This window comes from Thalassophryne amazonica, chromosome 15 (assembly GCF_902500255.1).
Source record: "Thalassophryne amazonica chromosome 15, fThaAma1.1, whole genome shotgun sequence".
Taxonomy (NCBI): Eukaryota; Metazoa; Chordata; class Actinopteri; order Batrachoidiformes; family Batrachoididae; genus Thalassophryne; species Thalassophryne amazonica.
The window spans coordinates 43500771-43519164 of record NC_047117.1 but is presented as its reverse complement, the minus strand read 5'-3'; the positions used below and the strand labels follow the sequence as shown (position 1 = coordinate 43519164).

Sequence of the window (18394 nt, the reverse complement as noted above, 5' to 3'; positions counted from 1 at the left end):
GTGGTCCCTCGTGTACCCCGCCTCGCGCTGGCTCCAGCCCCCCACGACCCTTAATTGGACTAAGCTGTTGAAGATGAGTGTGAGTGAAAAAAACAGTGACACTCTCAATACTAATTTTACCAGCTCTGTGTGTGTGTGTGTGTGTGTGTGTGTGTGTGTGTGTGTGTGTGTGTGTGTGTGTGTGTGTGTGTGTGTGTGTGTGTGTGTGTGTGTGTGTGTGTGTGTGTGTGTGTGTGCTTACTTCACCATGCCTCCTATTAGGCTGGCATACAAAGTGCAAACCTACCAACTGGCTTCTGTATAAAGCCCCTACCTGGCAACCCACTCGAAAATGAAACTAAAGCGGTGACTGGCTGCATTCTCAGCCAGAACCACAACAAAGGCTGCTTCTGTTTCATTTTTTTCCCTTGATGGAACACAGTTTCACAGGTTTGAAGCTGTACGCACTAGGACTACCCTATTTAAAGATGTTTGAACATGATTGACGATATTATGATTACGAACACCTGGAAGTGACCGCATAATTACTCCGATTTAGCAAATCAGATTTCAAATCTGGTACAGATGATGGCTGTAACTATTGTGTGTACCAAGTTTGTACAAGATTGACAAAAGATGGATCAAGAAGTTACTGTGATGCTTCAAAATGTACCCCGATTTGCTAATCAGGATGAAATGGGAAAGAACGGTGCTCTGTGGAATGGGGTATAAGATTAAAAATTCATAAATTCCTGGCGGCCTCTCTCTGGAAACAATGGAAAATTCTGTGTGTCGCTGACTGTCAACACTTGAAGTTAGTTTTCTCAGTGTTTGGTCCGGAAATGCTGCGTGTGCTCATTGTGTCCCACTCCTTCACACTCAAAAGAGCAAAGAAACATCCAGGCACCAGGAAAGATCTCCATCTAAACTCACCTCAAAGTTCAAAACTTTGACAAACTTTGCGTACATCAGCTGACAAGGAATTCATTTTGTGGATTGGAAAAATTACTTATGTTGGACAAAAACAAACACAAACTGATAGTAGCTCCTTCACCATGTCCCTGGGGCTTGTACAAAGCTGGCCATATTGTCAAAGAACACTTCCAGTTTATTGTACAAGAGTCTTTCAAAATAAGAGCACAGGACAAATGGATAACATCCATCACAAATCCGACATGGAAGAGGAGAAAAACAACTCATTATTTCTTGCTTTTTCCAAATTGCTGGGAGTCACTTTATTCTAATTAATTTATTTATTTTAGGTGGGTGTTTACCAAAATTTAATTAAAAAATAAATAAATAAATAAATAATTCCAGGTGGGTGTTGAACTAACTTTCTTTAAAAAGGAGGGTGGGCTGACACTCAGCCCTGGGCCCTCAGATGTGTTAATTTCCACACATCTAAATTTTCTATTCTCCTGCTGCTTCCAGCACGTCCACCTCCTCTTCTTTTCCTTTACCTTCTTTGCCCAACAGTAGCCCAGTTTCCACCAGCACCCTGCTGGACAACAACACCGGGGGCAGTTGTTGATAACTCACACACTGATTTATTCAGCATGGAAATTCAGTTTGCGAGCCACATGTTGGGCTTGACAAAGTTTATACCTGATGCCCTTCTTGGCACAACCTTACTTCTGGACTTAGGACCTGCATTCTGAATGCACTTGCTTGTTCCCCTATTGTGGATTAGTTGGCAGAATCATTGGAAACACATTTATTAACACATTTCGTTCACATAAAAAATATGTATGATACAGACACACATGATCCAGCCTGAATATCAGACACACCTTATGATTATACAACCATTTCTTTCCAAATGACTAAGTCACGTTTTCTAGAATGCTAGTAACAGTATATATGTATTAGTTTCGTTAACCAGTTATCACAAAAGCACAGCAAATTGTCGTCTATCTCACGATGGAGATATCATGAAGGCTCCCATGAAGTTAGAAGCAGGTCCTTGATGAATCTTTCTTCTGTCCTCTAATATGACAAAAATTTGATCGCCCCGCTCCAGGAGAAAGACCCCGCCCAGGAAGGTGTCCCACAGCTCTTCAGTGCCTGTAGTCTTCTCATCCTTTGTGCCTGCTGTGTTTGGTGTATGACAGTGGAAGCTGGAAGAAACATGCCAAAGACGTCATGTTGCTGTTTGCCATATTAGAAATCAAACTTTCCATAACTGAGTGAAGACAGGACTGACTGCGACACAAGCAAGCAGGAAACAAGGAATGCTATGAAGACATACCTCTTTGAACTCATGAGCTCTATAGATCTGTCGTAGGCTGTGGTGTGCTTCATAATTTTGTGCTTGACAAGGGAACACTCCCCTGCAGCCTTTATGTGCACTTTGGAGTAGAGGTAGTAGTAACCGCCCTCTTCAATCAACAAACAGCCATTTTTGTAGCCCATGTGGTGGGTGAAGGCATCACCAGAGGTATGATCCCACTGCACCACACTGTCTTCTCTGACAGGACTGCTGGAACCTGCAGGTAACGGGACAAAAAGATTGAAAGTGGAGTTAGTAAAGAAGATGCTTTAGATGAAGGCAAACATTAAATTGTGTGTGTGTGTGTGTGTGTGTGTGTGTGTGTGTGTGTGTGTGTGTGTGTGTGTGTGTGTGTGTGTGTGTGTGTGTGTGTGTGTGTGTGTGTGTGTGTGTGTGTGTGTGTGTGTGTGTGTGTGTGTGTGTGCTGACTCTAACCCAGAAGGTGTGCAGAGGGATTCCGTTTCAGCTCTTCTGCAGGAATCTTACTGTGTCCTATTCACAAAAGCAAGGATACCCAATCAGTAAATACAATGGAACAAATAAACAAACAAGCATGTAGTCTGGGTTAAAAAGAGTCAGATTTCATATGTGTAATAAAAACAAAGGTTATCTGAGATCTGTCTCTCTTCTCTTACACATACCAGATGATATAAAAAATTATGCTAAAAGAGAATGATTCAATACCTTGAAGCTCCTTTTGACTCATTATGTTGTCTCCCTGAAACAGAGAAAGGTTTTGAACTTGAAGTTCATCAGCGTCCCCCACAACCACGGCATCAATCCCACACTCACCTTCTGGGCCAACAGTTTGATGCTCCACAGGTTCTAGCAGAGAGACAGACACAAAACACATACAATGAGACAGGGCGCAAGGCTGTCTCCAGTCACTAGTGTCTTTCCACCATGGTTATGTCATTTTTGAGAACTGCCTACTTGATACAGGTTTAACATATAGAACCACAACATTTGTGTTTTTTAATGATTGATGGAAATCAAATCAAATCAAATCAATTTTATTTATATAGCGCCAAATCACAACAAACAGTTGCCCCAAGGCACTTTGTATTGTAAGGCAAAGCCATACAATAATTACGTAAAAACCCCAACGGTCAAAACGACCCCCTGTGAGCAAGCACTTGGCGACAGTGGGAAGGAAAAACTCCCTTTTAACAGGAAAAACCTCCAGCAGAACCAGGCTCAGGGAGGGGCAGTCTTCTGCTGGGACTGGTTGGGGCTGAGGGAGAGAACCAGGAAAAAGACATGCTGTGGAGGGGAGCAGAGATCAATCACTAATGATTAAATGCAGAGTGGTGCATACAGAGCAAAAAGAGAAAGAAACACTCAGTGCATCATGGGAACCTTCCAGCAGTCTAAGTCTATAGCAGCATAACTAAGGGATGGTTCAGGGTCACCTGATCCAGCCCTAACTATAAACTTTAGCAAAAAGGAAAGTTTTAAACCTAATCTTAAAAGTAGAGAGGGTGTCTGTCTCCCTGATCCGAATTGGGAGCTGGTTCCACAGGAGAGGAGCCTGAAAGCTGAAGGCTCTGCCTCCCATTCTACTCTTACAAACCCTAGGAACTACAAGTAAGCCTGCAGTCTGAGAGCGAAGCGCTCTATTGGGGTGATATGGTACTATGAGGTCCCTAAGATAAGATGGGACCTGATTATTCAAAACCTTATAAGTAAGAAGAAGAATTTTAAATTCTATTCTAGAATTAACAGGAAGCCAATGAAGAGAGGTCAATATGGGTGAGATATGCTGTCTCCTTCTAGTCCCTGTCAGTACTCTAGCTGCAGCATTTGGAATTAACTGAAGGCTTTTCAGGGAACTTTTAGGACAACCTGATAATAATGAATTACAATAGTCCAGCCTAGAGGAAATAAATGCATGAATTAGTTTTTCAGCATCACTCTGAAACAAGACCTTTCTAATTTTAGAGATATTGCGCAAATGCAAAAAAAAGCAGTCCTACATATTTGTTTAATATGCACACTGAATGACATATCCTGATCAAAAAATTACTCCAAGATTTCTCACAGTATTACTAGAGGTCAGGGTAATGCCATCCAGAGTAAGGATTTCTAAGATTTGTGGGGCCAAGTACAATAACTTCAGTTTTATCTGAGTTTAAAAGCAGGAAATTAGAGGTCATTCATGTCTTTATGTCTGTAAGACAATCCTGCAGTTTAGCTAATTGGTGTGTGTCCTCTGGCTTCATGGATAGATAAAGCTGGGTATCATCTGCGTAACAATGAAAATTTAAGCAATACCGTCTAATAATACTGCCTAAGGGAAGCATGTATAAAGTGAATAAAATTGGTCCTAGCACAAAACCTTGTGGAACTCCATAATTAACATTAGTCTGTGAAGAAGATTCCCCATTTACATGAACAAATTGTAATCTATTAGATAAATATGATTCAAACCACCGCAGCGCTGTGCCTTTAATACCTATGGCATGCTCTAATCTCTGAAATAAAATTTTATTGTCAACAGTATCAAAAGCAGCACTGAGGTCTAACAGAACAAGCACAGAGATGAGTCCACTGTCTGAGGCCATAAGAAGATCATTTGTAACCTTCACTAATGCTGTTTCTGTACTATGATGAATTCTAAAACCTGACTGAAACTCTTCAAATAGACCATTCCTCTGCAGATGATCAGTTAGCTGTTTTACAACTACCCTTTCAAGAATTTTTGAGAGAAAAGGAAGGTTGGAGATTGGCCTATAATTAGCTAAGATAGCTGGGTCAAGTGATGGCTTTTTAAGTAATGGTTTAATTACTGCCACCTTAAAAGCCTGTAAATGACATCCATGTAACTTAGAAATGTTTATGTGTCCATCCCCTGACTGTGATGCATGATTAAAATACACAAATGGGCATATTTTAATAAATGAAATTAAATTGACCACACAAACATGAAATATATTGAGTTCATTCTGTCTGTAATGAAGTAGAAGTCAAAGTAAATGTAAGGATTCACTATGTTTGTTTTGTTAATTTTTATTTATTTAAATAAGCATTTTCCATATCAACCCAACTTCTTGTGATTTGGGGTTGTAATGACAATAATAATAATAATAATAATAATAATAATAATAATAATAATAATAATAATAATAATAATAATAATAATACTATAAATGATCCAACTACATACTAAGACCCATCCCAAAATTCTAAAGATGGAAATTAAAAAATCTTGACTGGTCCTTAACTTTATGAGTTAGCCTGTTCACAGACAAAAAATATATATATAATAATAAATACAGTTTCCCTTATGAACAGTGAACTCATAATTGTGGTATTGTACTTGAGAGAGAAAAGAGGAAGTTAAACACTGAAACACTGAATAGACCTCAGTGTCAAAATTGTATTTTGACGTTAAAAAGCAAAACCAGGCCACATGCTTAGCTGTCCACAAACATGCTGTCTGACTGTGACGTAAAGGAAAAGAGGGAAATTCACACACCAAAAAAGGAATTTCCAAGCACCTCTCTTCTCTCTTCACACACACACACACACACACACACACACACACACACACACACACACACACACACACACACACACACACACACACACACACACACTGTTATATGTACACACCTGCCTCACCTCAGTTTTGTTATACAGTTTGTAGATGAAATATCCTTCAACAACAAGTCCCAACAAGGACACCCCAACCAGCAGGAAAATAAACTTTTGTCCCACTCTGGTCCATCTGGGATCCTTTCTGGTGGGCAATGAGACAGAGTTGCCTTTGGTGTCCACCACAAATACCTGTGGGAGCGTCCCTGCTGCACTGGCATCTGCCATTCCACCAGACAACACGTCACGTAAGACCTAAAGGCTGCAGGTGGACGCACCTGAAGAAACAGCGAAATGGAAAGAGACAGATGCACGAATACACTGATGAAATGGGAAAAGCATAAAACAAAGAGCACCAAATGACACAAAGTGAGACAGAAAGCAAGAGAAAAATGAGCTACCAGAAGCAAAGGTCAAGATATATATATATATGTGTGTGTGTGTGTGTGTGTGTGTGTGTGTGTGTATGTGTGTGTGTGTGTGTGTGTATATAATTCAACTTGTATTTTTATTCCAATGCATTTCATATAATTTCAGATTAATCTGTATTCAAAAGAGATTAATGTAGATTACCTTAAATTCTTTCACAGCTTAGTCAACCAACCAGCAGCACAAGACCGTTATTGAACACTCTTTGGAGGTCCTTTGGAAAATTGAATATTCTTAGAACAATGTTTCAAAGTGATAAGATATACATTTTACACACTTTGTAGTAATGTTGGATTTCTGCCGGTGTCTCACCTTATAAATACCTTCTGAGAATGAAGATCTGCAGCATGCACAGATGTCTGTCCTCACTCATCCCTTGTGTTGACTCGCCTGCTGTCTAGTATCACAAATATTGTTTTAGAACATGCGCGTGTAATAAGGAAATGAATACGAGAAAGAGAGAGAGAGTAGTGTGTATTTTGAGGACACTCCCTGTGCATACAGTTATCATCACTCTGTTGACACTTCCTCTCTTCAGTGCCTCATTTGTTGTTGCACACTTGCAGGTTTTTCCCCCGCAGCATTTCTAACTACATCTGGTTGACTTTGAACTCAGCAGAAGTGACTGTGAAGTGGCTGACAGTGGGATCTGTCATAAAGTAAAAATCACATCTTTGCTTTTGACCACTACCTACCACAGTACAACCACAGCGCTGTCACCCTCAACAGAAAATCAGTGTACAAAGACACAAGAATATAAAATAATATAATGCTAAAATACTCTCAGCCATATGAGCATTGTGTTCTTTATAATTTGCAGTTGTTAAATTAATTTTTAAGATCCTATTGTCTTGCATACAATTTGTACATGTTCAATAATCGAGGTCGGTGCTACGTTGCTTCAGCAAAGTGGCCAATCCTAAGGCGAGAATTCGTGCTTCCGTGACTGGTCGCTTGCTAAAAACACGCTCGGCCTGTATGCTGTTCTATTGAAATCAGCAATTTTTTTTATTGTCTCTAACTTGCCTCTATCAGCCAGCTAACAGCTATCATTACCTGGAACGATGAGATTTATACACCAAGCTGACCTGAAATGAACATACATGTCAACCTATACGGATTGTCCGTAAATTATATGGATTTTTCCGAGTTTCAGAGTCATACGGATGTACAGATAAAGTCTTACGGATATTCAGGGTTTGGTCTGCAGCGGCTCTGTAATCAACTGTTTCTGCAGCGCGACTCCACTTTGATGCGTGAACCATTGAAGCAATGCTTCGATCTACTAGCTCGTTGGTTCTTTGATTCGCTGCTCTTCAGAAATGGCAAGTCCGCTTCTTAACTCCTCTCAAAGCCATTAAAATATCATGAGTCACTGTATGGATGGACAGTACATTCTGAGTGCCGGTCCCAAGCCCGGATAAATGAGGAGGGTTGCGTCAGGAAGGGCATCCGGCGTAAAACAAGCCAACCCAACTATGCAGACTCAGAATCGAATTCCGATACCGGATCGGTCGCGGCCCGGGTTAACAACGTCCGCCACCGGTGCTATTGCCCAACAGGGTGCCGGTGGAAATTGGGCTACTGCTGGGCGAAGATGACGAAGAAGAGGAGGAAAACGTTGCTACGAACAGCAGGAGAAGAAGAAAACTAGAAGGGTGGAAATGAGAGTGGGGACTTTGAATGTTGGTAGTATGACTGGTAAAGGGAGAGAGCTGGCTGATATGATGGAGAGGAGAAAGGTAGACATATTGTGTGTGCAAGAGACCAAGTGGAAGGGAAGTAAGAGCAGGAGCATCGGCGGTGGGTACAAGTTGTTGTACCATGGTGAGAACAGGAAGAGAAATGGTGTTGGGGTCATTTTAAAGGAAGAGTATGTTAAAAGTGTGTTGGAGGTTAAGCGAGTGTCTGACAGGGTGATGAGTGTGAAGTTGGAAATTGAAGGGGTGATGATGAATATCATCAGTGCATATGTCCCACAGGTAGGTTGAGAGATGAAGGAGAAAGAAGATTTCTGGAGTGTGTTAGATGAGGTGGTGGAGAGTGTGCCCAAGCATGAAAGAGTGGTGATAGGAGCAGACTTCAATGGGCATGTTGGTGAAGGGAACAGAGGTGATGAGGAAGTAATGGGTAGATATGGTATCAAGGATAGGAATGGGGAAGGACAGATGGTAGTTGATTTTGCAAAAAGGATGGAAATGGCTGTGGTGAATACCTACTTTAAGAAAAGGGAGGAGCACAGGGTAACATATAAGAGTGGAGGAATGTGCACACAGGTGGACTACATTCTTTATAGGAGATGCAAGCTAAAAGAAATCACAGACTGTAAGGTGGTAGCAGGAGAGAGTGTCACTAGACAGCATAGGATGGTTGTTTGTAGGATGACTTTAGAGTTAAAGAAGAAGAAGAGAGTGAGAGCTCAACAAAGGATCAGATGGTGGAAGCTGAAGGAGGAAGACTGTTGTGTGAAATTTAGCGAGCAGGTGAGAGAAGCACTAGTTGGAGGGGAAGCAATTTTGGACAACTGGAAAAGTACTGCAGATGTGGTGAGGGAGACAGCTAGGGCAGTACTGGGTATGACATCTGGACAGTGGAAGGAAGACAAGGAGACTTGGTGGTGGAATGAAGAGGTCCAGGAAAGCATAAGGAGAAAGAGGTTGGCGAAAAAGTTTTGGGATAGTCGGAGAGATGAAGAAAGTAGACAGGAGTACAAGGAGATGCGGCGTAAGGCGAGAAGAGTAGTGGCAAAAGCAAAGGAAAAGGCATATTGCGAGCTGTACAAGAAGTTGAATAGTAAGGAAGGAGAAAAGGACTTGGCCAGACAAAGGGACAGAGCTGGAAAGGATGTGCAGCAGGTTAGGGTGGTAAAAGATGCACATGGTAATGTGCTGACAAGTGAGGAGTGTGTGCTGAGAAGGTGGAGGGAATATTTTGAAGAGTTGATGAATAAAGGAAATGAGCGAGAGAAAAGGCTGGATGATGTGGTGAGAGTAAATCAGGAAGTAAAAGAGATTAGCAAGGAAGAAGTGAGGGCTGCTATGAAGAGGATGAAGAGTGGAAAGGCAGTTGGTCCAGATGACATTCCAATGGAGGCATGGAAATGTCTAGGAGAGATGGCAGTAGAGTTTCTAACCAGATTGTTTAATAAAATCTTGGAAAGTGAGAGGATGCCTGAGGAGTGGAGACGAAGTGTGCTGGTTCCTATTTTCAAGAACAAGGGTGATGTGCAGAGCTGCAGTAACTACAGAGGTATAAAGCTGATCAGCCACAGCATTAAGTTATGGGAAAGAGTAGTAGAAGCTAGGCTTAGAAAACAGGTGAAGATCTGTGAGCAGCAATATGGTTTCATGCCGAGAAAGAGCACTACAGATGCAATGTTTGCTCTGAGAATACTGTTGGAAAAGTACAGAGAAGGACAGAAAGAGTTACATTGTGTGTTTGTGGACTTAGAAAAAGCTTATGATAGGGTGCCAAGAGAAGAGTTGTGGCATTGTATGAGGAAGTCTGGAGTGGCAGAGACGTATGTTAGGGTAGTGCAGGACATGTACCAGAATAGTGTGACAGCGGTGAGATGCGCAGTCGGAATGACAGACTCATTCAAGGTGGAGGTGGGATTACACCAAGGATCAGCTCTGAGTCCTTTCTTGTTTGCAGTGGTGATGGACAGGTTGACAGATGAGATCAGACAGGAGTCCCCATGGACTATGATGTTTGCAGATGACATTGTGATCTGTAGTGAGAGTAGAGAGCAAGTTGAGTCTAGTCTGGAGAAGTGGAGATATGCTTTGGAGAGAAGGGGAATGAAAGTCAGTAGAAGCAAGACTGAGTACATGTGTGTGAATGAGAGGGAGCCCAGTGGAATAGTGCAGTTGCAAGGAGTAGAAGTGGTGAAAGTAGATGAGTTTAAATATTTGGGGTCAACTGTTCAAAGTAATGGAGAGTGTGGTAGAGAGGTGAAGAAGAGAGTGCAGGCAGGGTGGAGTGGGTGGAGAAAGGTGGCAGGAGTGATTTGTGACCGAAGAATATCAGCAAGAGTGAAGGGGAAAGTTTAGAAAACAGCAGTGAGACCAGCTATGTTGTATGGTTTAGAGACAGTGGCACTAACAAAAAGACAGGAGACAGAGCTGGAGGTGGCAGAGCTGAAGATGTTGAGATTCTCTTTGGGAGTGACAAGAATGGACAAGATTAGGAATGAACATATCAGAGGGACAGCTCAGGTGGGACGGTTTGGAGATGGTTTGGACATGTGCAGAGGAGGGACCCAGGGTATATAGGGAGAAGGATGCTGAGGATGGAGCCACCAGGCAGGAGGAGAAGAGGGAGACCAAAGAGGAGGTTCATGGATGTGCTGAGAGAGGACATGCAGGTGGTTGGTGTGACAGAGGAAGATACAGAGGACAGGGTGAGATGGAAACGATTGATCTGCTGTGGCGACCCCAAACGGGAACAGCCAAAAGACAAAGAAGAAGAAGAAGAAGACTTTTGTATGGATTAAAGTCACTAACTGGGACTCATGTCTTGTTGCAGTCAAGAAAAGCGAATTGTCCTCCATTCAGTTGGCACAGCTCCAAACACTGCGCGGCTCTCTGCCGAGACCGAGTCCGGTCGGAATGAATAACTTCAAAACTAATTACCGCTTGAAATAAAATGACACCTCTTACGAACGTTGTATTACAGACAAGAAACTACAATCCACTAAAACGTTTGTTTTTTTTTTCCTCCCAAAATGAGATGCGCTGTATTCTTTATAAATTACATCCTGACGTGAAGCACAGCCATCTGAGCTCAGCTCAGATGTATGGAAAGACATTCATTCCAATATCCAATATTGTCTGAAAGGAAATGTTTTTGACAAAAACTACTTGTTTATTCCTATTTATGTCCAGAGATCAAGGATCCACCATGTAGTTCCATTAGTGACACACAGTTCTTGTTTCTGTAAAAAATAACTAAATTTGACACATTCAGTTCTATAAAATTCAGCTTGACGCATGAATACTAGATCTCATAATATGTGGACAAAAACCCAGTTATGTGATACCGCTATGCAGTTGTGTGTACTGTAATAAAACTGATTTTGGTACAATTTGGAGGTTATAAGGATTTTGTGTTGATTTTATGGATTTTCTTACTTGGTTATACAGGTGGACCCTCAAAGGGGTTGACATGTATGCATTGTACATTAAACTGACTTTACTGACGTGTCTGACCCCTTTGAAAAGTGACCAAATTACATGTATTTGTATTGAGTTCAGCAATGCCTTCACTGACAAAACCCGCCCCTCGAGGTTAAAATGATTGGATGACCCTCTATCAATCAATCAATAATAAACAATGTTTACGTTTTAAGAGCAGAAGTTGTGTAAATCAGGGAATATTTGTCGATCACCCTCTGTGCATTTGCAAGTATTAATGAGAAAAAAATTAGCTCCATAGGATGTTAGATTTGAGTTAAGGAAGTTAGATTTTGAGTTAGCGGACGTTAGCATGCATGCTAATGTCTGTAAATGACTCCAGAGGTGTTATCAGGTAAAACAGCATTTTTCAGTTTTAGAAGTGTTTATTTCTTGCTAGCGTTTACATAATATATGACAAAGAGCTTATATTTACATACAAACAAAACAGAGTTTTGGAGCAAGCTACCAGCCTGTGATGTCACCATGCTAACGTTCACGATATGTTTTGTAAATACGTTTAGAGGTGTTATTGGGTTCCAAAAACAGCGTTTTCAGTTTCAGAAGTGTTTATTTATTTCTAATAAATCTATTATAAGTGTTTATTTCTTGTGAGCTTTTACATAATATTTGAGAAACATATATATAAACACACAAAATAAAGCAATTTTGAAGAGACCAGCCACTGATGTCACAGTGCAGATCTACTCTGACTGGCTGTCATGCCCACCACTCAAAAACAAAACTGAAGAGACTGAAACAGAATGTGGCCTTTTAACCTATTAAAAATATTTCTAAAAATAGGTAAAAGTTAGCCATCTTTGAACTTGTACAAGGTCTGTGTCCCAAGAATATTCCCTGGGAATTTCAAGACTCAGTAATAGGACTGGACTTATGCATGAGCACGGACGGAGGGACAGACGGACGGACGCAAAGCCTTTGCAATGTCAGGTAATAAAATACTCCTGTGTTTTGTTGTTTTTTTACAGCTAAAATTACTTGCTGGTAGGAACATTGTTCAATCTGGACCTCACCTTGTTACAATAGGTTCAGAAGTGTAGATTTCTATTAAGCATCTCTCTCATACACAAACACACACACATGTATGTGTAAAGTGTTCATGGTAACTGCTTTATGTAAACGTAACTTGGGTTTGTGACATGTTCCTGTTGATCAGTTTTCTTTACAATGTCAGTAATTTGTACAAAACCACTTTTAGGTACTTGGTTTGCAACATCCTGCACATTTAATACTGTGTGTGTGTGGACAGCTGAGTTACAGAACACAATGTACAGAGCACAACTGTGACTGGTGAGCATGCACAAAGCACATCGAATGTTTCCTCATTTTTTTCTGAGTTAAATTCAAATCAGTATTGAATAAAAAATTTCAAAGAATTGCACTCTCTTCCCTCTGCTCTTTGTTCTCCTCGACGTAACTGAAGTCTAAACTTTTTAGTCATTAGAAGAGGAAGATGCATGTACACACTGATTGTAACCATCCACTGATGATTCGCGTCTTCCTCAAACACACACATGCATGTGCACATGCACACACACAAACAAATTGTTCAGTGGAGATAAAGATTCTGGGAGGACAGACGGAAGTCAACATTTGTGATGGGCCTCATAATTCTTTATTAACTTCAGAATTATTGAAAGCGGAAGAGAGGGATCTGAAGTAGAAGCCCAGATATGACAGCTATGAACTGGATACATAAATAATCTAGAGGGGCACTCAGGAGAGCACATTCCACCACTGAGGCATAGCAGAACGTTCAGCCATACTACCCTTAAAGACTTATTCACACTCAGCAGAAAACAAAGATATGGACTGAGCCTTCTGTCTGCACTTTGGTTAAAGGACACGTTGTACCAAAATCATAACAAGATTTAGGCTGTTAGTGGCCATCCGATGATCCACCGGGATTACATTGTGCATACATGTCAACCTATACGGATTGTGCGTAAATTATACAGATTTTTCCAAGTTTCAGAGTCATACGGACGTACAAATAAAGTCTTACGGATATTCAGAGTTTGGTCTGCAGCATGTAGAGTTTACTATGTCCAAAGTTTAAGGATCCAGTGACCAATTTCATATTTATTTACTTTAAGACTCAATAAAATGTTGTTCAATTCAACCAGCCTCTACTGGTGGTTGGCTCTCACTGCGGTATTGTATCACTTCCTGTTCTGGAGCACAGCGGTGTTTTTCTGTATCTGTTAGCTGTTTAATCTGTGCAGTTAGATTGATCTAGTTATCTAGATTACGATTTGTTTCCCAGTGTAATCTTTACGTGCCTTAACTAAAGCACTCCTTCTGCTGAATCACCTCTAAATTATTTACACATTATTCACTTTGCGTGTTTTTAGGAATCCGCTAGCTTAGCGTAGCTACTAGCTCTTAGCCGATTTAGCATGGTGGCTTCTCCTGTCTCTCCCGCACTTTTCTGCTCTGGGTGTGAAATGTTTAGTTATTCCTCGGCCTCCTTTAGCAGTAACGGTACTTGTAATAAGTGTAGCTTATTCGTAGCTTTGGAGGCCAGGCTGGGCGAATTGGAGACTCGGCTCCGCACCGTGGAAAATTCTACAGCTAGCCAGGCCCCTGTAGTCGGTGCGGACCAAGGTAGCTTAGCCGCCGTTAGTTCCCCCCTGGCAGATCCCGAGCAGCCGGGAAAGCAGGCTGACTGGGTGACTGTGAGGAGGAAGCGTAGCCCTAAACAGAAGCCCCGTGTACACCGCCAACCCGTTCACATCTCTAACCGTTTTTTCCCACTCGACGACACACCCGCCGAGGATCAAACTCTGGTTATTGGCGACTCTGTTTTGAGAAATGTGAAGTTAGCGACACCAGCAACCATAGTCAATTGTCTTCCGGGGGCCAGAGCAGGCGACATTGAAGGAAATTTGAAACTGCTGGCTAAGGCTAAGCGTAAATTTGGTAAGATTGTAATTCACGTCGGCAGTAATGACACCCGGTTACGCCAATCGGAGGTCACTAAAATTAACATTAAATCGGTGTGTAACTTTGCAAAAACAATGTCGGACTCTGTAGTTTTCTCTGGGCCCCTCCCCAATCGGACCGGGAGTGACATGTTTAGCCGCATGTTCTCCTTGAATTGCTGGCTGTCTGAGTGGTGTCCAAAAAATGAGGTGGGCTTCATAGATAATTGGCAGAGCTTCTGGGGAAAACCTGGTCTTGTTAGGAGAGACGGCATCCATCCCACTTTGGATGGAGCAGCTCTCATTTCTAGAAATCTGGCCAATTTTCTTAAATCCTCCAAACCGTGACTATCCAGGGTTGGGACCAGGAAGCAGAGTTGTAGTCTTACACACCTCTCTGCAGCTTCTCTCCCCCTGCCATCCCCTCATTACCCCATCCCCGTAGAGACGGTGCCTGCTCCCAGACTACCAATAACCAGCAAAAATCTATTTAAGCATAAAAATTCAAAAAGAAAAAATAATATAGCACCTTCAACTGCACCACAGACTAAAACAGTTAAATGTGGTCTATTAAACATTAGGTCTCTCTCTTCTAAGTCCCTGTTGGTAAATGATATAATAATTGATCAACATATTGATTTATTCTGCCTAACAGAAACCTGGTTACAGCAGGATGAATATGTTAGTTTAAATGAGTCAACACCCCCGAGTCACACTAACTGTCAGAATGCTCGTAGCACGGGCCGGGGCGGAGGATTAGCAGCAATCTTCCATTCCAGCTTATTAATTAATCAAAAACCCAGACAGAGCTTTAATTCATTTGAAAGCTTGTCTCTTAGTTTTGTCCATCCAAATTGTAAGTCCCAAAAACCAGTTTTATTTGTTATTATCTATCGTCCACCTGGTCGTTACTGTGAGTTTCTCTGTGAATTTTCAGACCTTTTGTCTGACTTAGTGCTTAGCTCAGATAAGATAATTATAGTGGGCGATTTTAACATCCACACAGATGCTGAGAATGACAGCCTCAACACTGCATTTAATCTATTATTAGACTCTATTGGCTTTGCTCAAAAAGTAAATGAGTCCACCCACCACTTTAATCATATCTTAGATCTTGTTCTGACTTATGGTATGGAAATAGAAGACTTAACAGTATTCCCTGAAAACTCCCTTCTGTCTGATCATTTCTTAATAACATTTACATTTACTCTGATGGACTACCCAGCAGTGGGGAATAAGTTTCATTACACTAGACGTCTTTCAGAAAGCGCTGTAACTAGGTTTAAGGATATGATTCCTTCTTTATGTTCTCTAATGCCATATACCAACACAGTGCAGAGTAGCTACCTAAACTCTGTAAGGGAGATAGAGTATCTCGTCAATAGTTTTACATCCTCATTGAAGACAACTTTGGATGCTGTAGCTCCTCTGAAAAGAGAGCTTTAAATCAGAAGTGTCTGACTCCGTGGTATAACTCACAAACTCGTAGCTTAAAGCAGATAACCCGTAAGTTGGAGAGGAAATGGCGTCTCACTAATTTAGAAGATCTTCACTTAGCCTGGAAAAAGAGTCTGTTGCTCTATAAAAAAGCCCTCCGTAAAGCTAGGACATCTTTCTACTCATCACTAATTGAAGAAAATAAGAACAACCCCAGGTTTCTTTTCAGCACTGTAGCCAGGCTGACAAAGAGTCAGAGCTCTATTGAGCTGAGTATTCCATTAACTTTAACTAGTAATGACTTCATGACTTTCTTTGCTAACAAAATTTTAACTATTAGAGAAAAAATTACTCATAACCATCCCAAAGACGTATCGTTATCTTTGGCTGCTTTCAGTGATGCCGGTATTTGGTTAGACTCTTTCTCTCCGATTGTTCTGTCTGAGTTATTTTCATTAGTTACTTCATCCAAACCATCAACATGTTTATTAGACCCCATTCCTACCAGGCTGCTCAAGGAAGCCCTACCATTATTTAATGCTTCAATCTTAAATATGATTAATCTATCTTTGTTAGTTGGCTATGTACCACAGGCTTTTAAGGTGGCAGTAATTAAATCATTACTTAAAAAGCCATCACTTGACCCAGCTATCTTAGCTAATTATAGGCCAATCTCCAACCTTCCTTTTCTCTCAAAAATTCTTGAAAGGGTAGTTGTAAAACAGCTAACTGATCATCTGCAGAGGAATGGTCTATTTGAAGAGTTTCAGTCAGGTTTTAGAATTCATCATAGTACAGAAACAGCATTAGTGAAGGTTACAAATGATCTTCTTATGGCCTCGGACAGTGGACTCATCTCTGTGCTTGTTCTGTTAGACCTCAGTGCTGCTTTTGATACTGTTGACCATAAAATTTTATTACAGAGATTAGAGCATGCCATAGGTATTAAAGGCACTGCGCTGCGGTGGTTTGAATCATATTTGTCTAATAGATTACAATTTGTTCATGTAAATGGGGAATCTTCTTCACAGACTAAAGTTAATTATGGAGTTCCACAAGGTTCTGTGCTAGGACCAATTTTATTCACTTTATACATGCTTCCCTTAGGCAGTATTACTAGACGGTATTGCTTAAATTTTCATTGTTATGCAGATGATACCCAGCTTTATCTATCCATGAAGCCAGAGGACACACACCAATTAGCTAAACTGCAGGATTGTCTTACAGACATAAAGACATGGATGACCTCTAATTTCCTGCTTTTAAACTCAGATAAAACTGAAGTTATTGTACTTGGCCCCACAAATCTTAGAAACATGGTGTCTAACCAGATCCTTACTCTGGATGGCATTACCCTGACCTCTAGTAATACTGTGAGAAATCTTGGAGTCATTTTTGTTCAGGATATGTCATTCAAAGCGCATATTAAACAAATATGTAGGACTGCTTTTTTGCATTTACGCAATATCTCTAAAATCAGAAAGGTCTTGTCTCAGAGTGATGCTGAAAAACTAATTCATGCATTTATTTCCTCTAGGCTGGACTATTGTAATTCATTATTATCAGGTTGTCCTAAAAGTTCCCTAAAAAGCCTTCAGTTAATTCAAAATGCTGCAGCTAGAGTACTGACGGGGACTAGAAGGAGAGAGCATATCTCACCCATATTGGCCTCTCTTCATTGGCTTCCTGTTAATTCTAGAATAGAATTTAAAATTCTTCTTCTTACTTATAAGGTTTTGAATAATCAGGTCCCATCTTATCTTAGGGACCTCGTAGTACCATATCACCCCAATAGAGCGCTTCGCTCTCAGACTGCAGGCTTACTTGTAGTTCCTAGGGTTTGTAAGAGTAGAATGGGAGGCAGAGCCTTCAGCTTTCAGGCTCCTCTCCTGTGGAACCAGCTCCCAATTCAGATCAGGGAGACAGACACCCTCTCTACTTTTAAGATTAGGCTTAAAACTTTCCTTTTTGCTAAAGCTTATAGTTAGGGCTGGATCAGGTGACCCTGAACCATCCCTTAGTTATGCTGCTATAGACGTAGACTGCTGGGGGGTTCCCATGATGCACTGTTTCTTTCTCTTTTTGCTCTGTATGCACCACTCTGCATTTAATCATTAGTGATCGATCTCTGCTCCCCTCCACAGCATGTCTTTTTCCTGGTTCTCTTCCTCAGCCCCAACCAGTCCCAGCAGAAGACTGCCCCTCCCTGAGCCTGGTTCTGCTGGAGGTTTCTTCCTGTTAAAAGGGAGTTTTTCCTTCCCACTGTAGCCAAGTGCTTGCTCACAGGGGATCGTTTTGACCGTTGGGGTTTTACATAATTATTGTATGGCCTTGTCTTACAATATAAAGCGCCTTGGGGCAACTGTTTGTTGTGATTTGGCGCTATATAAAAAAATTGATTGATTGATTGATTGAATTTCAATTTAATTGGCTTATAAACGCCAAATTACAACAGGGGACGCCAGCCAGGTCTCGTCAAAGTGGAGCTCGAGATGGTACAGGACAAAGTAGCGGTGCTTCGTAGGAAATCAAAACTTAAGGATAGTGACAGCTACGGAAGAGTG

The 18394-nt window shown here is 41.2% G+C and overlaps 1 protein-coding gene across 2 annotated transcripts; it reads right to left on the bottom strand.

Annotated features, from left to right (window-relative positions):
- Positions 1–1252: 1252 nt before the first annotated feature.
- LOC117526218 (lymphotoxin-alpha-like) lies at positions 1253–6697 on the bottom strand. 2 transcript variants are annotated; one of them, XM_034188271.1, is made up of 8 exons: positions 6587–6697; positions 6419–6488; positions 5873–6123; positions 3041–3073; positions 2933–2966; positions 2684–2740; positions 2228–2465; positions 1253–2096 (listed from the first exon to the last, which is right to left on the bottom strand). In XM_034188271.1, exons 3-8 carry the CDS (start codon positions 6071–6073, stop codon positions 1895–1897), a joined length of 765 nt encoding a protein of 254 aa, XP_034044162.1. In that variant the 5' UTR covers positions 6074–6123; positions 6419–6488; positions 6587–6697; the 3' UTR covers positions 1253–1894. The 2 variants fall into 2 exon arrangements, with proteins under 2 accessions (XP_034044162.1, XP_034044163.1); XM_034188272.1 differs by having other exon boundaries at positions 6598–6656.
- Positions 6698–18394: the final 11697 nt, after the last annotated feature.

Excerpts from the sequence above, each read along its gene's own strand:
- LOC117526218 (XM_034188271.1), bottom strand. The coding sequence starts at position 6,073 with ATGGCAGATGCCAGTGCAGCAGGGACGCTCCCACAGGTATTTGTGGTG. Across the intron at positions 2,741-2,932 it reads GAGTCAAAAGGAGCTTCAAG|GACACAGTAAGATTCCTGCA; the intron begins GTATTGAATCAT and ends TTTTGTGAATAG. Across the intron at positions 2,097-2,227 it reads GAGCTCATGAGTTCAAAGAG|CTTCCACTGTCATACACCAA; the intron begins GTATGTCTTCAT and ends TGTTTCTTCCAG.